We start from the raw sequence: 11,562 nt of genomic DNA, 5'->3' as shown, positions 1-11,562 counted from the left end.
AATCAAGGCTGTTGCGCAGGCCATACCTGTTTATGCCATGGCATGCTTTGATCTTACGAAATCTTTATGCGATGAGATCAGCTCAATGATAGGAAGATACTGGTGGAGTAATATGGACAAAGAGAATAAGATTCACTGGGTCAGCTGGGAAAATATGACAAAGCCAAAGAAAGATGGAGGCCTAGGTTTTAGAGACCTATATTACTTCAACCTCGCCATGCTAGCAAAGCAAGCCTGGAGAATTTTGAAGAATCCTACATCCTTGTGTGCCCAAGTTCTGGCAGCCAAATATTTTCCAGACCGAGAGCTCCTAAATGCTGAAGCAAAGAGTGGAATCTCATATTGTTGGAGAAGCATACTAAAGGGGATTCAAGTGTTGAAAAATGGCATCATTTGGAGAGTTAGGGATGGATATAACATCAACATATATATGGACAGATCCTTGGCTCCCAAGAGATAGTTCAAGAATGGTCAAATCTAGGAGGGGAAATCAATTACTCACAAAGTCGCCGAACTGATTGATCCCGTCTCTCACTCATGGGATCTACAACTTATCCAACAGACCTTCAATTTGGAAGATGCAAAGATCATAAGAACGATCCCAATACAAGAAGGAGTAGAGGATTTCATAGCCTGGCACTTTGATAAAAAGGGGAACTTCTCTGTAAAATCAGCATACCAAGTGGTTCTGGACAACCATGCAAAGGAAGAAGAGTTTGAATCGACGTCTACAGCGCACACTCCAGAAGGAAATGTTAAGCTACCATGGAAGAAATTATGGGCTTTACCATTACCAGGTAAACTTATACATTTCTTATGGCGTTTCGCGAATAATAGCCTTCCGCTCAGAATGAAACTGAAGAGAAGGGGAATTGAGCTAGACACGAGGTGCCCAGTGTGTTATAGGCTAGATGAAGACGGTGGACATTGTTTTTTGAAATGCAAATCAGTGAAGGCGCTTTGGAGGGCAGCGGAACTGGAAGATACACGACTTCTTCTGGCGAATTGTCCCAGTGCTAAATGGGTAATGATACAGATCCTCAAACTGAACGAAGAGATATGTATGAAGGTATGTACATTACTATGGACTTGGTGGCTAGAAAGAAATAAAGCCAACCAAGGACAAAAGATTAGGAGCCTAAATGAAATATTATTTTCTCATCAACTCCATTTTACAGAGTACTGGGAGCACCTCAAAAGAACAAAAGAGGTGAGACAAAGTAAGATGCAGGTCTGGTCCCCTCCTCCTTTGGATTATCTGAAAATAAATTCAGACGGGGCGTTTAGAGAATCGACTCGTTCCGGTGGGTGGGGTTTTACCATCAAAAACGAACGAGGGGATACTCTGGTGGCAGGAGCCGGAAATCTGATGTTCGTTTCTGATCCCTTACATGCAGAAGCAGCAGCGATGTTTCATGCAATCCAGGAAGCAGCAAGAATGGGATGTCAGAAGATCATATTAGAGACTGATGCTACCGTCCTGAAGCAAGCAGTGACCAGCGAAGCATATGACAATTCTGTTCTAGGTGTGCTTTTTAAGGACATGAAATCTGTTATTAAGCACTCGTTTCAGCATTGTAAGGTACAAATATGTTCAAGAGTCTGTAACATATCAGCACATTGTCTTGCTGCGTTTGGTGTCAGTCAGGAGCGGGGAAACTACCAGGTGTGGTTTGACCCGCTTCCATCCTTTGTAAGAGACTTGGTTGCTGGCGTTTGTCCAGTTTATGTAAACTAAGGGAATACAGTTAGTGTTCCCCTCAAAAAAAAAAAATGCGACCACAACTCATATAAAGCCACATATTTTCTCGGTTTTTGGCAGTCAACTACGAGGCTAGCCCACGGCCCTCTGCTTATCCACAACCGGTACCCGTAGCCAACCATTTATGGTGTGTAACGACAAAAATTGCATCTCACGGTGTCCGCGTCACCGCCGCACATCATTTTGAAGGCGGAGAACTCGCCGAAACAACCCATATTTTCTTGTTATCGTTACGTGGGTTCGTACGATGCACATGCTTGTAATTAAAGGGCGGGCACGCGCAATTTCAGATGTAACCGATGTCGATGCCGCATGCATGGACGGATGTTTTGGACCCATCCGATGCACGCGAGACGTGTACGTGCATGGCACATGCAGGTGCAACCGAGCATTGAATTCACCTTTTTGCATGGCACACCTGCCACTCCTAGAATCTGGTGGTACCGTACGCAAAACAGCACCCACACCAGGCCAATGAGTATCCGAACACCATTGTTGGCGATCCTCCGATGACGAGTTGGGGCGCTTACGGCGAAGGCATGCGCAGAACGGCACGGGGAAATGGGTTGTCGGTGAGAGGGTTTGGTGGGGTAAGTTCCTCATGATAACCTGCGTGCCAAAGAGGGAGAAGTGTCAGAAACAAATGTATGCTCAAAGAGTAGTGCAAACTAATCAAAGCAACGGCTGGTCAACATCGCAGCCACCACCGTCCATATTCCATTTCCGGAAGACATCAGCAGCGTCTCCATCCCGCTGGCCACCACCACGCATTCTCTTCACTGACAAGCCGGCCCCGCAGCATCTCAAAAAAGCAGGCGCCTTTTTGACCTATATCCGTCCGTCGGTTTGACCTCGCCACCGCTCCCCACCTCTGACCTGCGCCGCCCTATATATATATACCCCATTCGCCGGCCGCTCCCCAAAATTTTTCCAGTCCCGCCCGCCCGCGCCTCCCTCCTCCGCTTAAACCCGAGCCCAGAAGCCCAGAACCCTAACCCTAGCACCGCCGGCGCCGCCGCCACCCATTTCTCCTTCGAACGAGGGGCAGGGTCTCGAGCCTCGCGCGGGCAGGCGGCGGCGGGGATGGCTCCGTTCGGGGACGGCGGGATGGCGGCGGGCCCGTTCGGCGACGGCGGGGACGAGGCGGAGGAGGACGCCAGGTGGGGCTGGGACCCGCTGCGCAGCGGGAGCGCGCCGCCCACCATGGACGGCGCCGTCGCCGCGCGGATGGCCGCCGACGGGCTGCTGCCTCTTGCCGCCGCCGGCGGTGGCGGCGGCGGGGGACCCTTCTTCTCCGGGGCGGCGGCCGGGTTCGGCCCCAGGCTCAGCGACGTGGGAAGGCACCGCGGGGTCGTCGGCCAGGTCAGAATCCGGGGTTCATCACCGCCCTTTTTTTTGGTTACTGCTACTACTAGCTTCTACGATGTTTGATGCTTGGATAATGCGGAGCCCGTGTACTTCAGTGGCGTCGCGCGTGGCCTAGATTTGATTTCCCGTTGAGTATGTCTTTGATCTGCGCCTGGCTGGTTCCTGCTCGCGCGAGGGTTCCTGCAAATCTATTTTTTAATCCCTGGGGAAAAAGGGTGGGGGTAGATTGGTACCAGTCTACCTGAACAGGTGCAGGCGAGGTTTCCTGCTCCGGCTGTTTCCGGACGATGAGTATATCACGCACCACTTTCTGCTTGGACGGGGATTACATTGGTTGGTTCAGGTCTGCTGCATCTGCGATAAATTTCACAGCTTTGTCTGGCCTCTAACGGCGTCCTTCCTGGTGTAGATTGGGTGTATCTGTCTGCTCCACGAGTGGATTCTGCTGCGGATGGGTTTTCCACTGAATTTGCTTTCGATCTGTTGTGCCTGGTTGGGTCCTGCTCGCATCAGGGTTCCTACCAATTTTATATTTTGTCCTTGAGAAAACAAGCGCTAGATTAGTAGCCAGCCTAATTTGGCAGGTTTTACAGGCAAGGGTTGCTGCCTGGGATGTTTCTGAACGCGCACACTGTGCCCAAGTCCGGGCCTACACAGGGATCGGATTGAATGGTCCAGGTCTGTTGGCAAAAGCATGCACCTTTTCATGCCTCCCATACCTGTTCCTTCAGTTATGCGCTTGGCAACCAATGGACTTGTTCTTTTTTCGTTTTCACTTTTTTGTGCCTATTTATCATTTTCAGTTGGAATGGTTTGCTTTGATATGCTCATCAGGTCAACGTGCCTCATATGTTAGCACACACCCTGTTCCTTCCATACATTTTTAATTGTTTATTTGGTCAAATTTGTTTCTTTTGTATTTTTCTCCAAGTTGTTGGCCGGTTCGATCGTATAGCAGGAAATTGAACTGACATTGTTCTGATATTCCCTCTAGTATTGTGCCCAATGACTCCCGGTCCTTACACTCTCCTCTCTCTGGACAAGATAGATTGAGAGGAAGGTATGTACTGATGTTTAATCGAGGCTAATAGATATGGACTTTGGGAGACAAAGGTGGTGGCTGGTTTTGTTGAACGAGATAGAAATATGCTAGGGTCTACTCAGGTGCATCTGTGCCATGTTCTCTGGAATAAAGACGCAACTTGACTTGTTATGTTTTCACTTTGTATTGATGTATGTTATGGGGTTCCCTTGTGGCTGGCCACCGAGCAGCTAGGGGGGTGAGGAATTGTGCTCCGAGCAGGGAGGGTGGCGTGTAATTGCGCTTTGTGAAATAATAAAGTTTCCTTAATTGTTGTTGTCGCTACGCTGTCTTATTTGTTTTTTCTACTTCCGTCACTCATGCTAGCCCATGCATTTAAACAATTTATTGCAGTGGATTTGTCGTACTCTGGAACATGTTGCAAGCGTATAATGCTTGTGGCTTCATGATTTCTATACTTTTTAGTGTAACTTGTGGTATTTCTTTTGCCATTCAGTTACTTAGCTGGTTACATACATATGTTATTGGAACTTTGGCCTCTATCCCGATATAGTAAAACATCTCATACAATATTACTGATTTCAGATGTACTCCTACTGTTTATGCTTCCATAATGATACACGACTTACTCTAACTCTTTGCATTCTTTGTTTCAGGACCATTTTGACAACTCTGCTTTACTATCAAAAAGTTTGGCAGGCATCCAGCTTAATGGCAGTGGAGACTTTGATGGGAGATTTGGACCGAGGAGAGTTGACCGTGTTGGTGCAATGACAGACTACTCCATATATGATATGGGTTCAACATGGACAGAACAGGATGCTGAATTTCATAGGCACCCAAATCACTTCGTGTCAAACATGGGAAAGATGAATTCTTTCGGTAGAAGGGACCTTGATTCTGCATATCTTTCTGATTCTGATCTCTCAGATACATTCTCTGGGCTGAGGCTATCTAATAGGACACCATCTAATAGGACACCATTTGATGAAAGGAGTCATGAGAAAGAGCTCTTTGATGAAATGCTCTTACATCGTAGAGATTTCAACTCTAATATGAATGATGATCACCGTTCTCCTTCAGCTGGTAGTATTTTCAGCACACCTAGGTCTGATCACTTTGATCTCCGCTCGCCGCGTGGAAATGCTTTACGCAGGCAGAACAGTTCAATTGATGCCCCCAATGATAGGATGAATCACCACCACCACATTAACAATGTAGGTCACCTATCCTTTGCTGAAAAGCTAACTTTGATGCAGTTGGGAAATTTGCATGGAGAATCTAATTATCACCGCAATGGAGCTACAACAAATATGATAAACCCTTTGAGCAATAGAAACAATACCATTAGAGACATGGATTTGGCTAGGAATCGTAGGGCATATCTTGAGGACCATTTTGTACGGCAGCAGAATGATGATGATTATCTACCAAAATCTGGTCTCTCATATCATAGCAACAGGCTCTATCACGATGAGCCTCGTGTGCCTTATTCAAGAGTGCAAAGATCAGGGTCCCACATTCATCCTAATTTGGGGAGCATCTCATGTCATGGTGACCAGCAATCACGGCTATTCTCAACTAATAGAAGGTCAGGTGGTAGAAATATGGGCCTACATAACAATCAAGATAATGCAGTAGCACAGTATGTTGAATCTTTGGATAGAAATGTTGATGATTCCTTGGAGCTACTTGATGCAGTTGGTCATGTTATGAACGTCAGGTATATTATTTGTTCATTCTGTAGTTGGACTTAAATAGAAGATGTTTCTGCAATGTCATTTTATTCTCATCTTAATGCAGTGTGGATCAGCATGGAAGTCGATTTATTCAACAGAAACTAGAAGAAGCATCAGCTGAGGATAGGGAAAAGATCTTTCCAGAGATACTAGACAATGCTATTGCTCTAACAACAGATGTGTTTGGTAATTATGTGATTCAGAAGGTATGTCAATCTGTCTAGTAATTAATCTTTTTCTGAAAATACTGACAGTTGTTTTGAGAAATCAGAAATACTGATATTTTTAATCTACTTTCCACAGTTTTTTGAGTTTGCTACAGAGAGCCAGTTGACCCAGTTAGCAGATAAACTCAACGGTCATATTTTGAATCTTAGCTTTCAGATGTATGGTTGCAGAGTTGTTCAAAAGGTCAGTTTAGTGTTGTTGCTTGTTTCTGTTCTAGTGTACCGCTTTACAGTTATCACCTAACAACGCATTCCATTCAAAACTTGTTCTTTCAAAATTTCTGTGAATATGGTATCTGTGTTGAAGCCTCCTTTGTTTGTAACATCTGATCTTATTTCAGTAGTATGATATGGTGCACTGGTATAATTTTGCATAAATTCTGCAACTTCACCCTTTTTTTACATCCGAAAAACAACTCCATTTTTTTTTCCAGTTTTTTGGGATATAATCGCAAGGTACTGCATATTTGTATGCTGCTAAAAATGTAACACTTATCTTCCCATTTTATTTATTGCCATGATCTTGTTAAGCATACAACAACTATTTATACATGAGATGTTCCTCTTGCACTAGAAGTGCAGCCATAAACAGTTAGATCTGCAAAAAGCCAGTCTTCAGTTTACTTGACTTTGAGCCTGCTAGGTTTGAGGAATGCTCCCATTCCAGGATGTATTGGTTGATCACGAGGCCATCCAATTGTTCTTATATGATGACCTCACTTAATTCCTTGTTCTCCATTGGCACATTTGTGATGACCAACTCACTGTTTTGCCATACTACAAGAAGTTTTGGTTCAGAGATAGTATTGCATGCCGATTTTTTCTCCATTAGGAAACATACTGATTGGTGTTGCCTTTTTCATTGACTACTTGAACTATATGGACTTAGATGGTTAGCATGCTCCTTTTCTACCCATTGTGGAGCTTGTCAACGAGTTTGCATAAAATCTTATAGAAACCACCGGTGTCACGTTGCAAGTTTACTCATGCGCATGTCCAACATAGTTGCAAGTCTTTTACTTTCTTGTATGTAAATCTGAACTTTATGTTACGATCTTAAAGTTTGTATTCTTGAACATTCATCAATTAGTTGTTCACATCTCACATCTAAGAGTAAATAACTAAATATTGCTGCATTGAATCACAGTTATCCTCTAAGTTTCGGTAGTTTTATGCTGCAATGGATTTTGTTGGAACATGTTACATTTGCAGTTGAGTTTGATGTATCTCTGTCACGCTTTAAAATGTAAATTCTAATATTGAGTATTGGCAGGTTATTGAGGTAGTTGATATGGACAGGAAGATTCATATTGTTCATGAGCTCAAGAATTCTGTTCTCAAATGTATTAATGATCAGAATGGCAACCATGTAATCCAGAAGTGCATTGAGTGTGTTCCTGAAGACCGTATCCTATTTGTTATAGAGCCTATACTAGCGCAAATTTGTATGCTTTGTACTCACCAATATGGCTGCAGAGTTATTCAGGTATAAAATTTCACTTTTTTCTCTAACTTTTTTGGTGCTAGATTGATTCCTTCTTTAACTAAGACTGTAATGTCGTTTTTCAGAGAGTTTTGGAGCATTGCCATGATCCAGCGACACAAAGTGCTGTGATGAACGAAATTGTGCAGCATGCTTTAGGGTTGACAGAAGATAAATATGGGAACTATGTTGTTCAAGTATGTTAATGTGCTCTACTGCAATCAGTTTCTTTTTTTTGTTCACCTGTATAATATTGATACTCCCTCCGTCCCAAAATATAAGGCACAGTTTTTTCGCATGGTCTTTGATGCACAACTTTGACCACTAATAATTATATGGATTCAGAACGTATAAATGATATTGTTGCATTCATCTTGCATATCTCTTCCATTTCATATATAATTATACAAATTTTGTGGACATATTATAAATACAAATTATAGTCAAAGTTGTAAGTTGTTGACCAGCGGAATTTAAGGATGCCTTATATTTTGGGGTGGAGGGGGTATGTCATAGTGTAGCCCAATAATTTACATCCTAACTAGAATAGTCAAGTTGCATCTACCATGTGCATTGACTATGCACTCCCTGAACTGGTTGGCAATCTCATGATAGATAATTTGATGTTGACCTTAATTTGTGCTATAAATTTGCTTAATCCAATTAGGTATTGTTCTGTAATTATGTGCCTGGAATGTCCTTACTCAATTAAAAGTACATGCTGTTTTAGGAAGGCTTTGATAATGATTAGACCTGCATGTGAGCAAGACTTAATTTGTGATACACTTCCTGAACTAGTTGGCAAGTTGTAGGTCACATGATGGACAATTTGGTGTTGACCTTAATTTGTGCTGTAAAATTTATTTAACCTGCTAAGGGACTGTTCTGCGATATCTGCATATTATGTCCTTATTCAATCAAAAGATCAGGCTGTTTTAGGAAGGCTGACAATGAACATACGTGTTTTAGGAAGGCCGTGCATTCTAAAATAAAGTTTTCTATGTTATTCAATCAAAAGATCATGGTTTCCAACATAGAATTTTAATCAGTAATAGTCTATTTTCCAAATCTAACAACGTATGGTACAAATTGGATGTCTTTTAGGGCATGCGACATCCTTCAAATTGGAGTCGTTATAAACTATAGCAGTATATTTCCTGATAAATCCAGTAATATCAACCTTGATTCTTCTTCGTCAAATTTGAGGATGCTTAGAGCTTGATTCATCAATTTTTTTAGTAACAGAGTAGTACACATTTATTGGGTTGTTAACTGTCATTCCTATTTTCTAACAGTAGAGCTCCAATGCAAGTTATGTTACAATCCATAATCCTGATTTAATTGTTAGGGGAGGTTGTTATATCTATGTTGATTTATTGCTATTTCGATACTGAAACTTGTGAGGCTCCTCTGGCCTTTTGATATGTTCGCTTTTATCCAATCCATTTTATTGCTGCTTCTGTACCAGTACTGAGTCAGGTAGATTTTGATAAATCTTTAAACATTCTTCAGCATGTCTTGCAACATGGGAAGCCAGAGGAGCGATCATCCATTATTCAGAAGCTCTCTGGGCAAGTGGTGATCTTGAGCCAGCAGAAATATGCATCTAATGTTGTTGAAAAATGTTTGGCCTTTGGAACTGCTGATGAACGTGATGGCCTTATAAGGGAGATTGTTTCTTGTGGTCAAACATTTCAGGTTTGTCTTATTTCGTACCATGTTGTCTCACTGCATATTTTTCAGTCAGGCTATTCCAATTTTGAACACCATATATCTTCTGTTACACCACGCAAGGACACATGACAACCCCCTTTGAACCTACAATTAGATTGTGTGATGTGATATGTGCCGCTTGGTAGGTAGGTTTGACTGACTCTTGTGGCTCATAAAGCCTCCTATGAGCCACCGATTTGATACCCTATGTTTGGCTGAGTCATCACTCATCAAGCCTGAGCTCTGCTCACACAATCGCTCACAGAATGTGTTTCCATGAACATGTGTTCCTTCCCTTTTCTTGGTGGTCTCAAAATATATTTCTGCATGCAAACCCAGAATGTCGGGCTCACATAATCAGTGACCCGTATCTTCACTCCTTTGAACGTTGTACTTGGCGATCTAAACAAATATTTGAGTTTGTGAGTGGCCTGTTGCCAATCCACCTCAGCCTTGCAGGTTTTAATGTGTGCTGGATTGCCGGTTCTTTGGATAGCAAACAAACTTCCCCCCTGTTCCATGCACTTATCTGCTCATTGGCACTTGATTTTAATCTGTGTGAAAAATGTTTTTTTATGTATACATGAGTGGTTTTAACACACTTCATTCATGAGTTTGCCCATCATTTTTTATGCAGGCACTGATGAAGGATCAGTTTGGCAACTATGTTGTACAGAAAGTCCTTCAGACATGTGATGACAAATACCTTGAGATGATTCTGTCAAGCATCAAGGTTCACTTGGACGAACTGAAGAACTACACATATGGAAAACATATCGTTGCGCGGGTTGAGAAGTTAATCATCACTGGAGGTAAGCAGGCATAAAACTTATGTATTCCAAGGTGTGGATTCTTTTTTAAAATTCCTAATATTTTCTGCATGGTCTCAGAAAACCGGGTGCGTATGGTGTCCAAGACTTGCCAATGTCAACAGCCATCGAAGTGTACAGATGTTGATGCCAAATCTTCTTAAGCATCAGTATCATTTTGGTGAAGCAAGAACCGGTTGTGGAGGTTTCCTTTGGTACAGCGTGCATTGTAATATGATCCCTTGGTAGAGAGAAACAAGGTTTTCATCTTCCTTTCCGGTGTCCTGTATAGAATCTGGAGGGTTTGCGGGAACTTTGAGTAACTAGATGAGCATTAGGTTTTGCCGCTGTATATCTTTTTGGCCATGCACAAGTTTACATGTGGATATAGCTGTACATTTTATGGAGCTGTTAGCTGGTGAATTGTGATGTTAAATTTGATTTTCTCTGAGCTGTTAAATTGGGTTAACTTTGTTTGTGAAAGCTATGTTTAGCATTCTTGCTCTAGTTTACCTTTGTGCTGGAGAGGATTTTTTTAGTTTCTGCATATTTGTGTAGCTTAACCTGCATAAGCTATGAACATGAGCCATATGTTTTTTTGATGCTGGATGCTCTCGAGCTTCATTGTTTTGATGCAAAACCCTGAGAACAATTCACTGCTAATCTTTACGGTTCGCTTGTATTGCCACTTAGCGTGCATGTTCCTCTTGTAAAACTGGAACCATCATAGTTGAACGCTGAAAGCATCAGTCTTGTTCATCTAAACATCTATCTCATACCTAATCATTAGAACAAGAGAATCAGAAGGCCTTTCTTTTTCGTAGGGTCAAGTGTCCTTGGCTGGGATATCATACGCCAGACACCCCACATTCTTGTTCCAGCATAAACTTGCCGAAGATCTTAACGTGGTGAGGTTTCCACATAGCTACTTCATGGGCGTTTCCATCACAATTAATGTGGAACACATGCCTGAAACAGAAAGGAGAGGAAATAGGAGAATTTTCTGTACGGAAGTTGGTATTGATTAACCCATATGGTGGTAGTTGGTGTTGTAACTATATTGCTTATGGCACGAACATGTACAGTACATGCAAGCGCTTGGAAGCGGTTAAGAACCACAGGAACCGTTATTAGGTTAAAGAGTCTTAGCATATTAGAATTCACTACTGAGCTAGTGTAATGGCAGCAGGATCGCTCATCTAGTAAAGACCAATACAAAGAGCCTATAATCTCTCGCTGGTCTAGCCTTCTGAAACATTGCTGCTGATAGTAGGGAGTTAATTACTACTCCCTCCTCAGATACAAACTTGTCGTGAAACTGAAGCCACAACCACAAGTGCTGTATTATGGTTCCGAGGGACTACAACAAAAGAACAAGACTTTGCGTCAAGGAATGTAATGCTGAAGACGCTGCCTTAG

At 42.6% G+C, this 11,562-nt stretch overlaps 1 protein-coding gene across 1 annotated transcript; it reads left to right on the top strand.

Moving 5' to 3' along the window:
* The first annotated feature begins 2,685 nt into the window (after positions 1–2,685).
* On the top strand, positions 2,686–10,619 carry LOC127331101 (uncharacterized). Its single transcript, XM_051357172.2, has 9 exons — positions 2,686–3,124; positions 4,829–5,895; positions 5,976–6,117; positions 6,215–6,322; positions 7,412–7,624; positions 7,708–7,818; positions 9,134–9,319; positions 9,972–10,146; positions 10,225–10,619. The coding sequence occupies exons 1-9, from the start codon at positions 2,846–2,848 to the stop codon at positions 10,305–10,307; spliced, it is 2,364 nt and encodes a 787-aa protein (XP_051213132.1). The 5' UTR covers positions 2,686–2,845; the 3' UTR covers positions 10,308–10,619.
* The last annotated feature ends 943 nt before the right edge of the window (positions 10,620–11,562 follow it).

The sequence above is a fragment of the Lolium perenne genome, chromosome 2, assembly GCF_019359855.2.
Source record: "Lolium perenne isolate Kyuss_39 chromosome 2, Kyuss_2.0, whole genome shotgun sequence".
Classification (NCBI taxonomy): domain Eukaryota; kingdom Viridiplantae; phylum Streptophyta; class Magnoliopsida; order Poales; family Poaceae; genus Lolium; species Lolium perenne.
Note: the sequence above shows the minus strand (reverse complement) of the source record. Positions and strands in the feature narration are given on the sequence as shown.